General features: G+C 39.7%; 1 protein-coding gene across 2 annotated transcripts in view; it reads left to right on the forward strand.

Moving 5' to 3' along the window:
• The window catches only part of LOC143040694 (integrin alpha-8-like), a 59,943-nt gene that overhangs the window by 29,781 nt on the left and 7,361 nt on the right, over positions 1 to 22,801 (forward strand). For both annotated transcript variants that reach the window (XM_076212009.1, XM_076212010.1), the window contains exons 13-23: positions 1,378 to 1,547; positions 4,252 to 4,318; positions 5,530 to 5,593; positions 6,456 to 6,670; positions 8,569 to 8,791; positions 9,538 to 9,710; positions 10,639 to 10,807; positions 13,259 to 13,381; positions 17,921 to 18,096; positions 19,966 to 20,028; positions 20,254 to 20,335. In XM_076212009.1, coding sequence (XP_076068124.1) covers positions 1,378 to 1,547; positions 4,252 to 4,318; positions 5,530 to 5,593; positions 6,456 to 6,670; positions 8,569 to 8,791; positions 9,538 to 9,710; positions 10,639 to 10,807; positions 13,259 to 13,381; positions 17,921 to 18,096; positions 19,966 to 20,028; positions 20,254 to 20,335 — 1,525 coding nt within the window. The remainder of the gene's footprint in view (positions 1 to 1,377; positions 1,548 to 4,251; positions 4,319 to 5,529; positions 5,594 to 6,455; positions 6,671 to 8,568; positions 8,792 to 9,537; positions 9,711 to 10,638; positions 10,808 to 13,258; positions 13,382 to 17,920; positions 18,097 to 19,965; positions 20,029 to 20,253; positions 20,336 to 22,801) is intronic.

The following is a 22,801-nucleotide window of genomic DNA, read 5'->3' on the forward strand; positions in this document are numbered from 1 at the left end:
CATCCACCCCTATCTTCTACTTTCTCACTTCCTCAACAGACATCCTCTTCTTGCTCAATGCCCATTACTCCATCCATCCATCACATCATCAGTCACCTCCTCCTATTCACTCCATCCACCTCTGCCTTCCACATTTCTTTTACTAATTTTTCTTCACTCATTCTTTCCATGCGTCCAAACCATCCCAATACTTTTTCATCAACCCTATCTCCCATCTCCTTTTCCACCCACACTCTTCTCATCTCCTTGTTTCTCACTTTATCCAACCTTGTAACATTTAAACTTTTCCTCTCTTATGTTTCATGTGCCCTAGGAGATTAAAAAAGTGTAATGAGAAATAGACATTTGGGAATGGATACTGAGAAGAAATTGTATGAAGGGGTAATTGTGCTGACAGCACTATATTATATAGGGCAGAAACATGGTATTCATGAATTCCTTTGAAATTCTTCAAAGAATTTCTTCAAACCTGAGAAATCTGCCTTTCTGAAATTGAGTTTGCTTTGCCTGTATGATTCCTTCCTTGGCTTTGTTTCCTCATTTATCATCTGAAATTAAATTTTTACATGATCACTTCTTCCTATATTGTAGAAGTATTTCAAAGAGTCAATGATGTTTAGTTCTCTGCCAAAGAGCAAGTTTAACCTCATGGGAATATCATCCCCTCTTATTAGAGTCACTTCCTTTAATCACTGGATGATTCTCTCTATTGCTATATTTAATAGGGCATTACTCCAAGAGTCTACCTTACCACATGCTCCCCACTCCTCCCAATTGACCTCATTGCAATAAAAGTAATTGGCATCCTTTACAAGTTCCTGTGTCTTTGCACATTCCTCCTCAGTCACATCTTTCTTGATCCAGAAGTTTTCAAACCTATCTTTTTCTACTATATTCCAAGACTTATTGATTACCTTGTCCTCCTGCTACCCAGTAACATAGAAACAGATCTACACTAATAAAGCACAGACATCAGTCCAAATTTTCTACCCAAAGGGATTTATGGAAGGCCTTAAGAGCACAGCACATTACTGTGGAGCTACAGGCTTCTAGTTGGTAGACTTGAAGGTAACAATTATCATCATAACTGTCTTAATGTTGAGCAGTGTAAGATTAATTTTTCTTTGTTTTCTGGATGGTGCATGTCTAGGGCAGCTCTCCGTTTCTAGGGAGATTCTGTAGTGATACTATTTCAATGCTTGGTCATGACCTAATAAGAGTTGGGCTTGTGTGATTCTCAGGAGTTGTTTCATTTCAAGATTTGGGTGCTTGTCCTATAATGAAGTCGTTTTGTCTGTTATATAATATATGACTATTGTACATAAATTATCAAACAGAATAGGAGTACATTAGATAAATCATGATATTTTTTTGCAGGTCCACATCTGTTGTTCAACTAATGGGGCAAGTGGTCACACCCCCAGTTCTGCAGTTGGATGACCGGTCCTGTCAGATCATGCAGCCAGGCCATCATGAGGTGGACATGATCTGTTTTACCATCAGCCTTCGAATGATCACCAACAGTTCCACCTACCATGGCAGGATAAGTAAGTGGGAACCAGTGTGCCAAAAATAGCCATCATGCAGTCTATTTACATGTACAATGAGTCCTCCTTATACAGTAATTCTTTATCCGGTAAATTCACAGTTACGGTATTTCATAATCACTACCCTCGATTCTATTTACGGTAAGAAAAATTCACAGATACAGTATCCGCTAGATATTTTGAAGAGGAAAGAGCAGGGAGAAGGTACATCTGCCATATCCTATTATTACATGTTGTAATGGGTTCAGTATATGGTAATTTCAATTTGCGGTAAGGTTTTCTGGAATGCATATGTACCATATAATGAGGACTTACTGTATATTCATAAGAGAGTTAGATGTTACAGCCCAAGTTGGAACGATACATGAATTTTAATCTAGTTATGATAATTGGAGAGTAAGAGATCCCATGAGTACTGTTCCTCTCCTGTATATTACATACAGATTGACCTCCCATTAACAGACTAAAAGGGGGGTAATGGTGTCTGTTGATGTGAATAATCCGTTGATTTGGAGTGGTTTTTGAGTGGCATAGTGATTACACAGCACTAAACAACAGCACCAAAAATACCGAAAACACCGCTAATTAACGTCCGTTAATGAGAGGTCAGTCTGTACACATATATACTATATACCAACAGGACCTTCAACCCTTATAAAGGAAGGGTGGTCAGAGGAAAACATACACCCATCCTATATTCATCCCACACCCATTCATTGTCCATCCTGTCTTAGCTCCTTATAGATGAAGGGTCATCCCTATCCTCTGCCACACTTTGGTTCAGAAACAACAGAGCAAGACAGAGCAATTCCACAGCAGGGACTAGCAACTGAAGCTGATTTACCTTCACTGCTTCATTATATGTCAACCCTTTCCCCACTCATCCATTCAAGAAAATACAGAGCAGACAAGAAAAAAACACTTTGGGCTGTATCATTTTATTGCCCACTTACAACAACTCTCCATTCACATTTATCATTTCACCTCTCCCTTGCTTGCTCAACAATCTTCTTGCATTCAGTGCCCTCTTCACCCCATCCATCCACTTCATTCTTGGTTTTCCCCTAAAGATCCCCCCATCTATATCTACTTTCCACACTCTTTTTTGCTAGTCTTTCTTCACTCATACTTTCCATATGCCAAAGCTATCCTATGTGTGTAATACAACCTGGCTAAGAACAAGAATGTCTATGATGAGTATATTACTGATGACCAATTTAAGTTATAAGGACAAGAAAGGCTGAGTACATTTAATAGACATTCAACAGCTCAGACCTAGGATGCCAATTAAGTGAGATGAATAATTTAAAAGAATACCAAAAGAGTGAGCCTGACAAGCTGAAAAGAAATTATGAAAAAATTAAAGGAAGAAAGAGATAAGTTAGTGGACAGTGTGGAAAAAAGACTGCAGTGATATAAATCCCACCAAAAACAGAAGTATGACATAAGAAAGATTATATAGAATTATTTATATACACAAACAATGGGTATGTGATTTAAAAGAGTAATGATATAATTCTAATGGAAGATTCTAATTGGGGACTGGTGAAATGGAGGGAATACGAAACAGCTGGAAGTTAGGGACTGTGGGGCAATATGCCATTTAATGTAACAATGATATAATGACCCAAGATTGGACTTGATCCTAACAAATGAACTTGCCATAAGCATACATTCCATTCATTGCTTCCACTGACATCCTTTTATTTCTTCATACAGCTCTCAATGCACCTCTTACCTTCTCCCCATATCAACTTGAAAGAATACAAAGAGCAATTACAGAATTGACACCAACACACTCAAAACTATCATATGATGAGAGACTAGCAAACTTGATCTACAGACACTAGAGCAAAGAAGAGGGAGAGGAGATTTGATAGCTATTTACAGAATCATGAAAGGCATAGAAATTATTGATAGAGAGAATCTAATAAAATAGGATGATAGAAATGCAAGAGGACATGGAAAGAAAATCAAGAAAGACAGCTATAGAAGAGATCTGAAAAAGAACAGCTTTCCTCACAGAGTAATAGACAGTTGGTACAAGTTAGATGAGAAAGTGGTGTGTGCAAAAACAATACATCAATTTAAAAATAGTTTAGATAAAATGGTGATATGAAGACGGGACACCACGAGCATAGCTCCCCTTCCCATAAAATACAACTAGGTAAATACACCAGTTATTCAAAATAATGGTACAGTAAGTCCTCGTTATACAGCACATATGCGTTCCTGAAAACCTTACCGCAAATTGAAATTACCATATACTGAATCCATTATAACATGTAATAATAGGATATGGCAGACGTACCTTCTCCCTGCTCTTTACTCTTCAGAATATCTAGCGGATACTGTATCTGTGAATTTTTCTTACCGTAAATAGAATCGAGGGTAGTGATTACCAAATACCGTAACTGTGAATTTAACTGATAAAGAATAACAGTATAAGGAGGAGTCACTGTACCAACACAGTTTTCATTAAAAAGAAAAATTTCTCAGAATTATTCTTGCTTATTGAGGTGTTGAGTGCTGTAAATACGTTCCATAAAATCTAAAATTCCTTGTCTGGCCATACCCTCCCCAACACACATTAGAAATCTCTGAATTGACCACTGCACCAATCCATGGTCTCCACATGTATACAAATCAGTCAAAGTAATTGGATGTAACAGAGTTTAATGTTGTAAAATCTATTTTTTGACAGAAATTTCTTTCCTCATTAATCTGGAGGCTGAGCAGCTGGTTTTCAGGGACAACATGAGCAGCAGGAGGTAAGGCAATCATTTTCTCTGTCTTTGGGTAAATTTATTTTACTTAGGATCTTAGGCTCTTGGAGATTTAATATCACCACAATTTCAACACCTCCATTAGTTGTCTGCTGTATAGATTGTTTTGTGGCAGATGACCATTGGTGCAGTCATGTGACTCATTTACCTAGTTGTATTTTACGGGAAGGGGAGCTACGCTCGTGGTGTCCTGCCTTTGTATCTCGCAGTGTCTAGTTTGCTCTTAAATTCATGAATGGTTTTTGTACTCACTATTTTTTCATCCAGTTTGTTCCAAGTGTCCACCACTCTATGTGGAAAACTGTTTTTCTTTAGATTTCTTCTATAACTATGTTTTTTCATTTTCTTTCCATGTCCTCTTGTCCCAGTTTAACAAGTCCTCTCTATCGAGTATTTCTATGCCCTTCATGATTCTCTAGATGGTCATGGAGTGATCAGTGATTGGCTAGGAGTGGTTAATTGATTGAACAATTAAATGATGGATTGATTGATTGATCAAAAAGTTTGTTGTGCAGCTAAGGAGCTGGTAGACACCAGCCTGAACAGTGTTCCAGTCAATTTAGACCCCATTAAGGCAGAGTGGCCCTTCTGCTGTATTGAAAAACTCCTGTCTTTGTTGCAAGAGAATTATTCATAGACATAGTGATACATCATACTATTCTGCTGTATATATATATATATATATATATATATATATATATATATATATATATATATATATATATATATGTATATACTGTATATCCCTTTTCCTTACCACACTACTTGGGTCAGAGGCAGTGCAACAAGACAACACTTCCATAGCAGGGCCCAACTGCCAGAGCTGGTTTACTGCTGCTACTAGATTGGATGGTAACACCACCTTATCTATTCAGGAAAAATACAGAGCTGACAAGAAGGAATGCCATCAGGCCATGTCATTTCTTTATTCATTTACAACCATTCTCCATTCACACTTATCTTTTGCCCTCTCCCTTCCTTGTTCAACAGACATTCCTCTTGCATATATACAATTAAATTGCCCACAAGGACAAACACTGGTAAACTAGTCTCCTTACATCCAATGTCCTCTTCACCCCATCCATCCATTAATAAAATCCTGGGAAATTTAAAGTGAGTCACTCTGCTGATGAAAGTAATCTTATAGGAACTTGCAATATTTTATGATAATTTATCCTTGATCACTTTTTTTTCAGTTTGACCAAGGAACTGTGGTTTGACAATAAAGAACATGAGATTAATATGTCAATGGTGGTCAAGGTGAGTAGGAAGCCTGTAGGCTACTGTTTATATAATTTGGCAGCTAAGTTTTTTTTTTTTACAAATACAGAGAAATATATGTACACTAGCATGTTCACACAATTGAAAATAATTTTCTGTCCCATTTATTTAGTATTAATCGGAACAAAAAGCAGGAAAGGTAAATATGGGAAGGTAAATTAAGAACTAGCATAGCTGATCCCCAGTTGTGATTTTACAGTCGGATTACTAATTGATAATACTGCTGAAAACCAATATAAGTCATACATACAAAAAAGTCATACATACATACAATTACATAAATATATATGTACTACATATATAAATACATACATACATGCATCCATATATCATATACCAAAAGGTACTTTTCCCATATGAAAAGATGGCCCAGTCAAAGCATATAAAATCACTCCCTTGTGATTCACCAGGTTCTTGGATCACCTGTCTGTCTCGTGACTGACAGGTGGTCAATCTGATTAGCATCCTTGCCTTCACCTCCCTCACCACCCCATCCTTGTACACACTGAACAACAATGGTGACATAGCACAACCCTTGCACATGCCCACCTTCTCTTCAAACCACTCGCTTCCATTCCCTACCCTCAAACAAGCTCTACTACTCATATAAAAACTTTTGATTACCCTGAACTGACTTCACCCTATACCATACATCAAAACACCTCCCATTATACCTTTCTGTCAACTCTGTGATATGCCATCTCCAAATCTTTAGAATGCCAAATTGACATTCTTACCCTTTGCCAAAATCTTCTGGCACATCTATGAAAATTTAATTAGTCTTATTAAGTCATAACCTTGCATGCATGTGTGTCATATTCTCATGTCCAATTTCTTCCAGCCCTACCCAGAGCTGTCTGTTAATGACACCCTCAAGTTACATGTCAATGCCTCTCTCATCGAACATGACAAGAACTCCAGTGACAACAGACCTCTACTTGATCTACCTCCTGTACTGAGCATGTCTAGCCAGACCTTCCATGCACAGGTGCCATGGGCCTGCAATGACAGCAATGTCTGTTTCCTTAAGAGTGACTTGAGTGTCAAGGCAGCTGCGTAAGTGTTCATCTTTGAGGTTAATAAATTTATGCCAGGATTCACCCACCCACCCAAGGTTGTAAATATGGCTTAAACTCCTTCAGTATGAAGCCCAACAGTGCCCACCCTTGTTGCATAGTCATGTATGTGTCAAATTTGAGTTTTATTTTTGTCATTCAGCACAATGGTACTACTGTAGTAGGAAAAAGTGAGGCTATAGTGGCTGTATGGTTCAAGGGAAGGCAGAGTGGCAGGGTAAGAGGGTTACATGTATCTTTTTCTCTTATCTTTAATTTTGGCTACATCCCTTCTAAGGGGAAAAAGTCCTTGGTATATAGATAGATGTATGTATGTTTGAAGTTATTCCATCCATTATTGACACAGCTGAGATAGATTTCCACTGAAGCCCCCTGAGGGATGTGCGGCCTCTGTACCTGACCACAGTGGTTTAATTCTGCTTCGTAAGGTTGTATGTATGGTGAGAATTGCATGTGAATGTTTTTTGGTTGTTGTTGTTGTCATTCCCTAGACTGTCTCTGAGCAGTCTTGTCTCCCCAAGGAATGCCATGGCTGGAATGGGGTTTTCCCACAAATCCTTTATAGAGTGTATGTTGTGTTGTTTGCATGCATGATTGTGTATAATGCAGTCTTCCATTATGTGTTGAATAGTATAGGGTGAAGTGTTACATCCTGGGCAGTTGTCCACAATGCAGTCATCCAGTCTCTTCTGGTAGCTTAGAAGAGCTGGGTGGTGGCCGCACCACAGTCTGGCCAGGTGGACTCTGTCCTTTTGTGGGAGAGAGGATTCAGAGGGATGGATATCAGGGAGTCTGGCATGCAGCAATGAGTTGTCTTATAGTGTGTTAATGATATGATTATAAATATGCTTCCAGAAGCTAGTATTTGGTGGTTGTGGAGGAAGAGAAGAGAGTATTTGTGTGTAATATAGGTATTTGGATTTTTTTTTTTATGTTTCTTGGTGTGTCAATGGCTATAATTGTGAATGAAGTCTGAATATCAGTGTAATCAGCTTGATCATACTGATTAGGTGCTAGCATATATATGTGACACTGATCTACCACACCTTTCATGTCTGCCATTGTGGAGAGGGGTTGGAAAGCCATGACAGAAAGGTAGTTGAGAGGGCTTTGATGGACTATGTGGTGATACCCAAAAGGAGAATTGGAAGAATTCTGGACATAAATGTATTTAGAGGAGAGAGCAGGGGAGTGTCAGATTATTACCTGGTAGAAAAGAGATTGAGAATGGAAATTGGAGAGTATAAGAAAAGGAAGGGAGGCAGAGAAGTACTGAAGGTGAACAAGTTAAATAGAAAGGAATGAAGAGAAGTAATACCAGAACCTGGAAGAAGTAGGGAAGGACACAAGAAATGGGAGTAGAGGACAAATGGGTATATTTCAAGGAGGAAGTGCTGAAGCAAAGGTGGTACATGGGATGAAGATAATTGGAAGGAACAGAAGTGAAGGTAGTAATAATGGTAATGATGAATTGGTTTTTCATTGCAAATTTCCTTGTTCAAGGCTAGGATGGTACTTTAAGCAAGGACTTTGGTTTTGGTGGTTAGGGACCATTATTTAGAATGAATGCCTTTCCTAACCTCTGAGCCATCACCAAAATTTAAACCTGTACATTTGATCTCCCTCAGTAATTGCCAGATGCATGTGCTACCACTGAGTCATCTAAAAAAATGTAGAAAATATTTCATCCAGTGTCTCTTCCAAATCTTTGCTACATACAGTGCCTTGGGTGCAATCACTTCTTTGTAGAACATTTCAGTACAATCATTCCCAAATATCAGTTACTTATCATAATTTTTCTTCTACCCAGACTTAAATACTTAATCTGCCTATCATTATAACAGGCCTTCATTTTTTTGTGTTTTTATTCCTTGGTAGAGACACCCTCATAATTGGTCAGAAGCCCTTCCGTGTCAGAGTCTTCATTGAGGCCCAAGAATTCACAGCCTTCAAAGTTGTCCTCTCATTCAAGTTTTCTCACAAGCTTATGTTCAGCCACTCCACAGGCAACTTCTTTCCCACCTGCATCAAGAGGGCCAGTGAGGCTGACACAAGATTGCAGGAATGTCAAATCACAGACACTCTGGTCATAGGACACAAGGTACGACCTACAGAATATATTACCTAAGTATGAAAAAAAGATACTTAAATAGTTTTATTCATCTAGTTGTTTTTACACTATTATAGACATCCAAAAGATGCCCATGATATATCAGAAATACAGTGCTACCTCTCATTAACGGACCTTAGTTAGCTGTGTTTGTGGTGTTTTCGCTGTTTTCGGTGCTGTTGTTTAGTGCTGTGCAATCACAATGCCACCCAAAAACCACTCCAAATCAACGGATTATTCACATCAACGGACACCGTTACCCCCCTTTCAGTCTGTTAATGAGAGATAGTACTGTATACAAATATACAGTATCTTTCATTATCCTTGTCCCCATCTGATTAGTCATTATCTACAAACCAAGGTGGACAGGCAATGGAGAGGAACAATCTCAACCACCATCACTTCCATAATTTGTGTACCTCTCATGAATTTAATTTTTTTCCCCCTTGAGGTTTGCAGGGTTGTTACTTTCCTAGACCGCAACCTTGTGTTGGTCTGTAACAGTTCACACATGAAACAATAGGTGGTGTCCACATGATGCCACTGTTAGGAAAGGCAGTGCCCAGAAGAGATCAGGAAGGGAGAGGAACCCTGAACCTCAGGTGGTACTAAGGGGAGGGTGTGCCCCTAGGAAGCTGAGGGTTGCCTCTGAAGGAGAGACAGTGAGATGCTCTGCCAAACCTGTGGAGGTGACTGGTAGTGTTATTCTCTCTAATGAATTATTTACCCTTTTGCAGATGATAATGGATCTCCATTTTGAGTATGACACTGTTGCACTTATGATGGAGGATAATCCTGCTCTGGATTTCACTTTTGAGATCAAGAGTAGCAACAGCAGATTAGATTCCACCAATAATACTTTTCTCCTACAAGTTCCCGTAGAGATAAAACAAGAAGTCAGAGTTTCTGGGTAAGGTCCTATCAATATTTACTCAGTGGTATTTTGTTGTAAATTGGGTACTTAGTACTAATAGCAGGTTCGAGTGTCACTACTTGTGGTAGAGGTTGAAGTGACGGCAGTTCAGATGCTGGCACTAGCGAGCTGGACCAAGGGGATGGTTAATTAAATTCCACACTACAAAGCCCTCTGTAAAGGCCACCATTTTAGCCTCCTGATGGGGGAGTTTGCAACATTAAACCAAGTCACCACATCATTATACATATATATCTACGTAGATTAAATGTTCTAAGATGTAAAATAGGCTGTAAATCCCACATTTATAGAAAAGAAACACTGCTGAAGGTGATCCATATATTACAACCACTGCCTGTGTCCCTCTGCAGAAAATAGTGTAGAAACATGAAGATATATCCCTGATGGGAGGCTTTAATTGAGGAAATGTGAATTGCAACAAGTAGAAATGATGAATCATTGGGTAATTTTTGGTAAAATAGAGTAATGAACAATGTAATGATTCAGTGGGTCAAAGAGACAATACGATGTAGAGGTGAAGATACACCAGCATGATTGGATGTACCATTAACAAAAGAATCTAAGTTCTTTAAATTTGTGTATTTACTCCACTTTATCACACAAGGAGAGCTGACAACCAGCAATTGCTTTCCTCCTTATACTGTTATAAAACAGTGACACAGAAACAGCCCCATACTAATACAAGCCAAACAACAGCCTATTTATTTCTAAAGAGATCTGTGGGAGAGCCCAAGAACCATTGCTGGCTGTTGTGGGTCTGTGGGTTTCCAGTTGGTGAAACTTAAGGCAACAGCTATCGCTGACTTCATTGGTATAAAACTTAGTTTACCTTTAAGACACCAAGATAGGCTTCATTTAGAAATAAAGATTTTACATTTGATCTCAGACTTCTGCTCTTCTTCAGATTGAGCACAGAGGAGGTCATACTTGTAGTCACAAACAAAACAGTAGGTCCTGGGCTTCTTTTCAATACCAGCCAGATAAGTGACTTCACTCAAGAACAGATTGGACCATTCTTCAAACATGTCTACTCTATCATCAATGAAGGGCCTTCACCTATCCTAACAGCAGAGGTGGGTGATTAACAGCCTTCTTTCATTTTATTCATTGCATATGATATCTTAAATGTCAAATGAGCGCAGAAGGAAAAGGGCAAAAGATATATTTAAGTGGATTGTAATACCCCATGTGTGAATACATACATATACCAAGGGCTTTTTTCCCTTTACAAGGGATTGTGAATAATCTGGGTTTTCATTATCTGAGTGTGGCAGTCCTCTATAATGCCACAAGGTTACGAAGAAGAGAAAAACACAACTCATTTCTCCTTTTGAATCCACTGATTACTTATGTGACTTTATACATACTCACTTTATTTCTAAATAGAAACTCTCAATGACAAGACAAGATTTTACTCCTTATTTTTAATTGAACACAAATATTTTTTCACAACACAGATATCTTAATTGGATGGTTTTGGGTAATCTACGAGTATGCCCAATCTAAGGAAATACCAAATAACAACAAAAATAATGGTAATCTTTTCGGAGGATGCTTTGGGGTTAACTTATTCCAAGCAAAATCTGCTGGCTGTCCTTAAAAAAAAAAATGAAAATAAATAAGATAAATAAAAAACACAAGAAAACATTGAGAATTACATCAAAATAATCACAAAGCTTATTGATATTCATACAATCTCTGACAAAACAGAGGGCAACTTATGGCCACACTGTCAACCTCCACAATTATTTCTCTATCAGTATTTCTCTTTATCATGCAGTCATGCCCTTTGCTATGTAATCTTTTGTTTGCATGGTCATTCTGAATACACAATGACTGTATATTGAGATGTGGACCCAGTTGGAGCTATTAAAGGTATGTCACTATATATATTTCTAATGGCAATGGTATTTCAAGGATGGAGGGGCTAGCAGAAGAGGGAGTACTTGCCTGGTGGAGCATAGGGCCTGTTTTAAAGTGATGCCTTCAAGTTATCTTCCAATGCCCATAAACCCTGACATTCTCCGATTATGAATTTGTGATCATGACCTCATATTAATATGTATTTCTAGATATTTCTAGGTCTAGTTAATAAGAACTTATAATCTAGGTTGGACATTTAGGAGGGAAGAGGGCTTCAAAGTACAGATTTCTGAGCATTGTGAGACATGCAGTTTTTGGACACAGACTAATAAACTGAAGTTGTGGTTCATTGTCTCAGGCCTCTTTTTAACTGTGAGAGGGCATTAGGATAGTGTTTGGCATACAGGAAGGGGGGCGAACAGGGGAAAGAGGGGGTTAGTATGAGCAATGAAGGGAGTAGGAAACAGGTCACATATGAAAACAGAAGGGGGCATCCTACACATTAATTTTGAATAATATAAATATGAAAAATGTGGGCATTACAGGATGAGAAAATGATATGGCCTGAAGGGATTTCTTCTTGTTCTGTGTATTCCTTAAGTGGATGAAGAGGGGGGTTTGCCATGTACTGAAGCATTGGGGATAAACCAAATTCAGTTGATGGGACCTGTGGTGATAGTGCTGTGTCTTGCTGAATTACCTCTGACCTAAGCAGTGTGACAGGGGACAGGAATGACCCTTCATCCACAAGGACCTAAGTTAAAGAACCAATATTTTCTCCTCCATGCTAAACTTAAGCAACTATATTAGGTTTCGTACTTTACATGGTTTAAACTGAACAAAACTTAACATCATCCCATCCACTCTCCCACCATAAAGTCTTACACTCCTGTCAGTGTTCTATGCCACTATGTTCTCATGGCTACTGTTCTCATCGTCAAAACTCATGTTTCTGAGATATGCAAAGAGTCAAAATTATAACAAGAAATCATAATCCATTCATACTAAACCATGAGACCAATAACAGGTACCTATATATGGTTGTCCAGCAAGATGGACAGCAAAGCTGTCTATTTTCAAAACCCTTCAATTCCATCTGTAGGTGCAGCCTTAAGGGACTCTCACTTAGTCTCTGGACAGGACCCAGGATATCTTTCTATCAATTTTAATTTCATCTCTTATACTTCCCCACACGTGGAGAGCTGACAACCAGTAACTGCTCTCCTTCCTCGATCACTTTCAGCTGGTGGCACAAAAACAGTACCACACCAATACAACAGAGATAATAATCCGAAGTTTCTTCCCAGAGAGATCTGTGAGGGCCTGAGGACCACTGCAAGCTACTATGGGGCTGCAGGTTTTCCACTTAGTGAAACTCAAGGCAACAATTAATTTGCCATGGCAAGACAGTAATAAACATAACTAAGGAATAAAAACATACAAATGACACAAGTGCCAAATTCACAAAGTAGAATATTGTATGTATTCTAAACCTCTGAAATCTATGCAAACAGTACAACATGTAATTGTCTATTGAAAGAAAATTAGAGTGGATAACAGGTTAATTTATAATTGGACCTTGGGTACTGGGGCTGAAAAACCTTGAGGACAACTAGGTTAATTTTTGCGGTTCTGATTTTTACTTCTTTTTTTCATTTCAGTTAACTGTTGGCATTCCTTTCTGGATTAATGATGAGAGACAGATTCTCTATTTAGTAGATCAACTAGAGACCACTGGCCCCATCAAATGTGCTGCACCTCCAATACACCCTCTCCATTTTAAAGTAAGTCATTAATACATAGATACAAGTGAATGTTTAATACAATTTTTGTGGCTATTGACGGGATTTTGTTCAGTATCCTTTATGTTCTCTCTACTGTCCTACTAAAATATTTATTCATACGTATATACATATACCAATGGCTTTTTCCCCTGTACAAGGGAGGTAGCCAAAAAAAAGGCAAAAAATCTACTCCCACCCATTCCATCTCCACATACTCCATTTCCATTCAACCCCCTCCCTCCCTCTTATCTTGGCTCCTCCTGGATGATGGGTCATCCCTGCATCTCAACCACTGCCCTGGGTCAGGAGCAATGCAGCAAGACACAGCACATCCACAGCAAAGCTGCTTCATTTAATCAGCAACCCACCCCTCCTTCCCTTCATGCAGAAAAAGAGAGGATGGGGAGAAATTCCTTTGGGCTACATCAAAATATCATTCACAGATATTCCCTCACTCCCCCATCCCCCACCCACTCCCTTCCATGCATCACAGCATCATCCATACACAACCAATCTCCTTTCATCCCTATTTTCTGTCCTCTTTCTTCCTTCCTCAACAGATAATCCCCTCTTTCCCAAAGCCCTTTTTACCCCATCCATCCATCTCATCCTTGGTCATCCCCTCATGTTCACTCCCCGCACCTCTGCCTTCCACATCTCTTTTACTCTTTTCTTCACTCATTCTTTCCATATATCCAAACCATCCCAATACTCTTTCATCAACCCTATCTCCCAACTCCCTTTCCACCCCTGCTCTCCTCCTCACCTCCTTGTTTCTCACTCTATTCAGCCTAGTAACTCCTACCATACTTCTCAGGCATTTCATATCAAACACATTCAAACTCCTCCTCTCTTATGTTCCATGTTTCTGCCCCATATACTGTAGTGCTGTTGGCACAGTCACCCCTTCATGCAATCTCTTCTTAGTATCCATCTTCAAATGTCTATTTCTCACTAAATTTTTTCAATCCCCCAAGGCATTTACTTGCTTCTTGCAACCTAAATTCTACCTCCACTACCACTCCTCCCTTTTCCGCCATATTTGCAACCAAGTATCTAAAGCTATCCAATTCCTCCATGCTCGCTTCTAATTTGCTGCCACATTCTCCCCTTGTACATCTCAAACTCCCAAACTCCATCACTAACTTCCTTAATCCCTCTTCTGATCCTGCTACAAGTGCAGTGTTGTCAGCAAACAACAACTGGCATATATCTCCCACTTTTCTCCACTTTCTTTAAGCATTTCCAATCCCTGGCCCATTAACCTTGTGTTTACCTCTCACATCACCCCATTCATGTATAAATTGAACAGCCAAGGCCACATAACACATCCCTGGTGAAGTTCCACCTTTACCTCAAACCACTCACTCTTTCCATTTCTAATTCTAACACAGGCTTTACTACTCTCATAAAAACTCTTGACTGTTTTGAATAGCTTTCCTCCTATTCCATATATCTGCAATACCTCCCACAATGCCTTCCTGTCTACCCTGCCATAAGCCTTTTCCAAATCCATAAAGGAGGATATCCTCCATGTGAAGGAGGATAGGGAAGGAAAAATAGCTGCAGTGGGAAATGCGAAGAAAATGAGAGTGATGAGTGAGGAGAATGGAGGAGAAATAAGGAAGGATGAGGTGAAGGCAGTTGTAAAGATGATGAAAGCAGGTAAGGCACCTGGTCTGGATGGATGCCATGCAGAATGTCTGAAAAAGGGAGGTTCAGTGATGGTGGACTGGTTGGTGAGGTTATTTAATGTTTGCTGGAGAGAGGGTAGAGTACCGGAGGACTGGAGAAGTGCCTGTATAGTTCTACTTTACAAGGGAAAAGGGGACAAGTGTGAATGTAGTAGTTTCAGAGGGATTAGCCTGTTAAGTGTAGTTGGGAAGGCTTATGGGAGGATCTTGATTGAGAGGATTAGGAGAGGAACAGAAGGAGTAATTGGTGAGGAACAGTGTGGATTTAGGACAGGTAGAGGTTGTGTAGATCAGATCTTTGTGGTAAGACAGATATGTGAGAAAGCTATAGGAAAGGGGAAGGATGTTTTTTGGGCTTTTATGGATCTGGAAAAGGCTTATGATAGGGTAGACAGAAAGGCACTGTGGGAGGTTATGCAGATTTATGGGATAGGAGGAAAGCTTCTGGGAGCTGTCAAGAGTTTTTATGAGAGTAGTAGAGCTTGTGTCAGGATTAGAAATGGAGAGAGTGAGTGGTTTGAAGTAAAGGTGGGACTTCGTCAAGGATGCGTTATGTCGCCCTGGCTGTTCAACTTATACATGGATGGGGTGGTGCGAGAGGTGAATGCTAGGGTAGTGGGTCAGGGATTGGAGATGGTTAAAGAAAATGGAGAAAAGTGGGAGGTGAGCCAGCTGTTGTTTGCGGACGACACTGCGCTTGTGGCAGGGTCGGAGGAGTGATTGAGGAAGCTGGTGGCAGAGTTTGGGAGAGTATGTGATAGAAGAAAGCTAAAGATAAATGTGGGTAAAAGTAAGGTGATGAGATGTACAAGGGGTGAAAGTGGCAGTAGACTGGAAGTGACCATTAAGGGAGAGCGACTGGAGGAAGTGGATAGTTTTAGATACTTGGGTGCAAGTGTAGCAGGAAAAGGTGGAGTGAAGGTGGAGGTAGAATGTAGATTGAGAGAAGCGAGTAAATGCCTTGGTGGATTAAAGAGTGTAATGAGGAATAGACATTTAGGAATGGATGCGAAGAGGAGACTGTATGAAGGAGTGATTGTGCCAACAGCACTGTATGGGGCAGAAACGTGGAACATAAGAGAAGAAGAGAGAAGGAGTTTGAATGTGTTTGAGATGAGGTGTCTGAGAAGTATGGTGGGGGTTACAAGGCTGGATAGAGTGAGAAATGAGGAGGTGAGGAGGAGAACAGGGGTGAAAAAGGAGCTGGGAGATAGGGTTGATGAAAGAATATTAGGATGGTTTGGACACATGGAAAGAATGAGTGAAGAAAGACTAGTAAAAGAGGTATGGAAGGCAGATGTGGAGGGAGTGAACATGAGGGGACGTCCTAGGATGAGGTGGATGGATGGGGTGAAGGGGGCTTTGGGGAAGAGGGGAATGTCTGTTGAGGAAGGAAGGGAGAGGACGGAAGACAGAGGTGAGTGGAGAATGGTTGTATATGGATGATGTTGTGATTGCATGAGGAGTATGTGTGAGTAAATTTTGACGCAGCCCGAAGGGATTTCTCCCCGTCCTCTCCTTATATGCAAGGGGGGACAGAGAGGGGGGGTCGCCGATTAAATGAAGCGGCCTTGCTGTGGATGTGCTGTGTCTTGCGACACTGCTTCTGACCCAGGGTGGTGGGCAAGGTGCAGGGATGACCCGTCATCCAGGAGGTGCTCAGATGAGAGGGAGGGTGGGAGGGGTGTGGAGTGTATTTAGGGATGAAATGGGTGGGAGTGTTTTTATACCTTTCCCTTTTTGGCTACCTCCCTTGAAAGGGGGAAAAAGCCTTGGTATATGTATGTATGATGTATAAAGGCCCAAAAAACACCCTTACCTTTTCCTAAAGCTTTCTCACATATCTGCCTTACCACAAAAATCTGATCCACACAACCCCTACTTGTCCTAAACCCACACTCTTCCTCACCAATTATTCCCTCTGTTCCTCTCCTAATCCTCTCAATCAAAACCTTCCCATAAGCCTTCCCAACTACATTCAACAAACTGATCCCTCAGAAACTACTACACTCAATTTGTCCCCTTTTCCCTAGTAAAGTGGAACTATAATGGCACTCCTCCAGTACTCCACCCTCTTTTAGACAAACATTAAACAACCTCACCAGCCAGTCCACCATCAGTGTACCTCCCTTTTTTAGACACTCTGCATGACATCCATCCAACCCAGGTGCCTTACCTGTTTTCATCATTTTAATATCTGCTTTCACCTCATCTTTCCTTATTTCTCCTCCATTTTCCTCATTTATTACTGTCATTTTTGTAGCATTCCCACTGCAACTACCTGTCCTCCTTCATATTTAGCAACTCCCTAAAATACCCTGACTATCTTCCTCTTACTGCCATCTCTTCCATTATCACCTCCTCTTCCTCTTGTAATTTCCCTCCAAAACACCTTTTTATTACTTTAAAAACTTGTCATACTCTTACCCCATTTCGCATCTGCTCTCCTCTTTGCTTCCTTTATCTTATGCTTTACTTCACTTCTCTTTTCTTTGTACCTCTCATATGAATCTCTTGTCCTATTTATTCATAATTTTCAGAATTCTTCATCAAGCACTTACCCCTCTTTACATCTGCTATCCTCTTAGCCTCCCTTACCTTGCATTTCACCCCACACTGCTTCCCTAATTCTACTTTACAACCAAACCAGCTGAACTATGGTAGGTCCTAATATTAAGACACTTTTATTCAGTTGTGTGTCTTTCACCATAATTAAAACTCCTTAATGAATACAACCTAGTGATATCAATGGATGCTGACCTGAATAACACAAGCTTCAATTTACATTTTTTCTCCAGTATTGTTTATTTGTTCAGCTGTTCAATATAATTCCTTTTTCTTTTAGATAAAGGGGTACAATTCAGATGAAGATAATGCGCACATTCATGACTCTGGAAGAGCTAACACTACAAATGAATTTCTTGCACTTAGAGAGACCTCTACTGAGAGAATGAAAACACAGCCCTTACTGTACAGGGAATTGATGGCACCTGATGCTAAAAACAACAATAAAACAAAAAGGTAATATTTTCAGGAATATAACATATTGCATTATTGAACTTTTTCAACTTTGCTCCTAATTATGTCAAGTATAACTATTAACCACTAAAGCCATCTGTACAGGGTGCTTTTACCCCATCCTAGGTTTGCACCTGCTTTTGTCTACATGCACTCTGATACAAGGAAGGCATTTCTAAACTAATAGTTAAAGGAGATGTCCATGGAAATTTATCAGCTTAGGCTGAAATTATGAACAAATGTTGCCATTCAGTCTTCACTAAGGAAAATGACTGTTGAAGAGGAGGGTGTAGAAAGGGTTGCTGGGTAAAAAAATAGAAAATTGGAAATAAAGGAAGTATTGGAAACATTAGATGTAAAGAAAGCTTCAGGGACTGATAGGATCTCAAAGTGGATACTTTAAGGAACACAAAAAACAATTAGCAGACAAGATTCATAGCCTAATGTGTTCATTAGAAGAAAGGCTGATGTGGTAGCAATTCATGAAAGAGGGAGAAACCCCTGAATTACAGACAAGTATTTCTGACCAGCATGATAACTAAACTATGTAAGAGAATTGTGATAGACACACAACTTCAATATTTTGAAAAAAATTACACTTTGGCAGATAATCAATAATGTTTTAGAAATAGGTCATGTATAAAACCTGTCAAGCTTTTGCTCAAGTGTGGTTGATGTGCTACAAGAGAGGAAAGGGCTGGGTGGATTGTGTAAACTTGGGTTTGAAGAAATCCTTTGATGAAGTACAATATCTCACATATGGTCACTGGAGTACATTAGAAGACTTGAAGGAAGCTCCTTCAAATGGACAAGGGATCTCTGGAAAGACTGATACATGACTTGTTATTGTTTGTGTGGTAATTAATAAGAAATTGATTTCTTCATATACCCAATTACTATTTGCTTTTGTGACACTTTTTCAGCTGAATAAAATACCATGGCATTAGACAGAACAAAAATTGTCAGGATATATTCGTGTCAAATATATTAAACCTGGATATCTCTTGTAATTTGGGGCAGCACATTTACAAGGGTGGCAATTCTGGTCTGGCCATGGCGCTCACAAGGTTGACAAAATAATTATAATAAAAAAAGCTCCGTGGAGCCCTGAATATTTTACCGTAATATAAAAATTTTGCATGAGAATCAACATTATATGAAATATTTTCCCTAGTTCTTTCTGCAATAGGGACATTAAAAAACATTTTTTAAATCTGTTTAATTATTTCACAAGATATACAATGAGACCTCTCATTAACGGACATTAATTAGCTGTGTTTGCGGTGTTTTCGCTGTGTTTTTGGTGTTTTTGGTGCTGTTGTTTAGTGCGTGCAATCACTATGCCACCCAAAAACCACTCCAATTCAATGGATTATTCACATCAACAGACACCGTTACCCCCCTTTTAGACCGTTAATGAGAGGTAGTACTGTTATAGGCAGTAAGGAATGGTGGAGATGGGAAATGGTGATGGGCGAATAGGGGGGCATCACTGAGAACTTTGCCCCGGGGCAGTACAGATTGACCTCTCATTAATGGACTAAAAGGGGAGTAATGGTGTCCATTGATGTGAATAATCCATTGATTTGGAGTGGGCTCTGAGTACGTTTACTTCTTTTTTCTTAACCCCTTCGTCATGGCAGCATAGTTTCTGTATTTAGTTTCAGGTAAGAACAGACTCAGGGAATGAAATCTGTACAGAAGGTTTCAATTGATTGAGACTTCCTTTGGGCCAGTGTGTCCCTTTGCTGCAGAAACTCGCTGCCCTTGGCCAGAACAAAAGTCAAAGAATGTCATAGTTTCAAAAGGGTTAAGTTGTGCATATTTGAAGATTTTTCATGGACTGGATAGTGTCATTCTTGGATATTGCAGGGAGCTGAAGCAAAGGAGAGGTTTGGATGGTGGCAAGATCAATCCTCGACCTCTGGAAATTACGTAAGTTTCAACATATTGTTCATGCTCTAGAATCTTTACATTCCAACTAAAGTTATCTCATTTCTAGCAATTGACTGGTAACGTAAAAAAATTCACAAAATGAAAGTCTTTGAAGTGGTGACCTAATGTCAGAATGAGCCTTAAAGGATCAGTTAATCATGTGGTGTTCAAATAAAAACACTAAATTCAACTTATTATTCATTCTTATTTCTTTCTTTTTTTCAGATGTAAGATTCAAGGTCTTGATATAGGCATGGAGAACAAGGTGGCCATCCCAGCAGTGTTGGTAGTTGCCTCTATACTTGAGGTAAAGATCCTCATATTGTTACTCTTTGTTACTGTAGTCATCAGACTGGTTCAGATTGGGTCCTGTGGCTTAGTGGAATATATAAATTGAATATATGAATGATGCAGTTGATAAATAAGTGAACAAATAATGGTTGGTCAGGTTCAAACAAACTTCAACAAAAGAAAACTCAGCGGGATAAATAGAGTACATTTTAGCATAGTTTGATGCCATTACAGAAAACTCAGTGCATACCAATATAAGTTTGGCAATACAACATATACTCACCACCAGGATGCCACATATAGTCATGCATAAGTTCACAATACAAAGCAATGGCACCACACAGCCATGAACTTGACATAGTATAGAAACTTTGGGGGACCCTATGAGATCAACTGGTTTCCTCAGTTGCTCCAGTGTTATGGCCTCATAACAACACAAGCAGATGAACATCAGCAAGGAAAAATAGAGCAAATTCAAAACAAAGCTTCAAAATAATAACAGCCTGTACCAAAAGCAGCAGCAGCTGGCCACTAACAGACACCAAAGTATTACTTGTTGACATAAAAATCATAAGAATATTTTTACTCCAGATCTCCATCATACCTCTTCACATACCCAAACCCCATAGAATGAAACTAAAATTTACGACCTTTTACTCAATAATATATGACAATCTACCCTAGGTCTCTCAGGCCAAATCCCTATAAAATATACTCAGACACATACTGCTATGCAAATTCAGTTTCACTAATTATATTACCCAGTCCTAAATCTTACATCCCCAGACATAATTCTACATAAAAGAAAAACTAGTGTCATATAAGTCACACTTGCCTGCCTGTGTTTGGGTCATGATCCAGTGAGAGAACAATCTTTCTACAGTGAGACCTCTTGTTAACAGACGTTAATTAGCTGTGTTTGAGGTGTTTTTGCTGTGTTTTCAGTGTTTTTGGTGCTGTTGTTTAGTACATGCAATCACTATGCCACCCAGAAACCACTCCAAATCAACGGATTATTCACATCAACGGACACCGTTACCCCCCTTTTAGTCCGTTAATGAGAGGTAGTACTGTATATACCAAAAGGGTTCTTCCCCATTATAAGGGGGGTAGCCAAGCATGGAATGCACTCACTCCTACTTAAACCACTCCCATCCATCACCCATTTGTTTCCCTTCTTTCTTAGCTCCTTGTGGATGAAGGTCCATTCTCTGGCCCTCATCCACTGCCTGGGTCAGAAGTAATGCAACAAGAGAACACTACATATATACATACATATAACAATGACTTTTCCCTCCTACAAGGGAGATACCCAAAGTCAAAGGCATAAATCCACCCCCACCCGTTTCATCCCCACACACTCCACTCCCGTTCACCACCCCTCCAGCCCTCCCTCTTTTCTTGGGTCCTCCTGGATGATAGGTCATCCCTGTATCTTGCCCACTCCCCTGGGTCAGAAGCAATGTAACCAGACACAGCACATCTACAGCAAGGCCGCTTCATTTAATCGGCAATCCCCCTCTCCGTCCCCTCATACAGAAAAACAGATGGGAAGAAATCCCTTCAGAATGCATTAAAATATCAGTAACACATATCCCCTCACCCCCCATCACTCCCTTCTGTGCATCAAAGCATCATCCATATACAACCATTCTCCATTCAATCCTATTTTCTGTCTTCTCCCTTCCTTCCTCAACAGACATTCCCCTCTTTCCCAATGCCCCTTTTACTCCATCCATCCATCTCATCCACAGTCATCCCCTCACGTTCACGCCCTCCATCTCTGCCTCCATAACAACATAAGAATAAAAGAGACTGTAAGAGACCATGAGCCTATGCTAGGCAGTTCCATGTCCATTTCCATCTGTCATCCTCATCCATAAAGTTGTTTAACTGTTTCTTAAAACAACTGATAACACTAACTACATGGTTACTAAGTCTTCCACACCTGTTTTACTAATCTTTCTTCACTCATTCTTTCCATGTGTCCAAACCATCCCAATACTCTTTCATTAACTCTATCTCCCAACTCACTTTCTGCTCCTACTCTCTTCCTCACCTCCTTATTCCTCACTCTATCCAACCTAATAACCACTTCTATACTTCTCAGGCATTTCATCTTCACATTTAAACTCTTTCTCTCTTATGTTCCATGTTTCTGCCTCATACAGTGCTCTCAGCACAATCACCCCTTTATACAATCTAATCTTAGCATCCATCCCCAAATGTCTGTTTTTCATTACAATTTTTAATCCCTAAGGCATTTACTTGCTTCTCTCAATCTACATTCTACCTCTACCTCCACTCCTCCTTTTCCCGCCACATTCTCACCCAAGTATCTAAAGCTATCTACTTCCTCCAGTCTCTCTCCTTTAATAGTCATTTCTATTTTGCTGCCATCCTCCCCCCCTTGCGCATCTCATCACCTTATTTTTACTCATATCTATCTTCAACTTCCTTCTTTCGTACACCTTCCCAAACT

Source organism: Oratosquilla oratoria, chromosome 29 (assembly GCF_046742065.1).
Source record: "Oratosquilla oratoria isolate Oo_2021 chromosome 29, ASM4674206v1, whole genome shotgun sequence".
NCBI classification, from domain to species: domain Eukaryota; kingdom Metazoa; phylum Arthropoda; class Malacostraca; order Stomatopoda; family Squillidae; genus Oratosquilla; species Oratosquilla oratoria.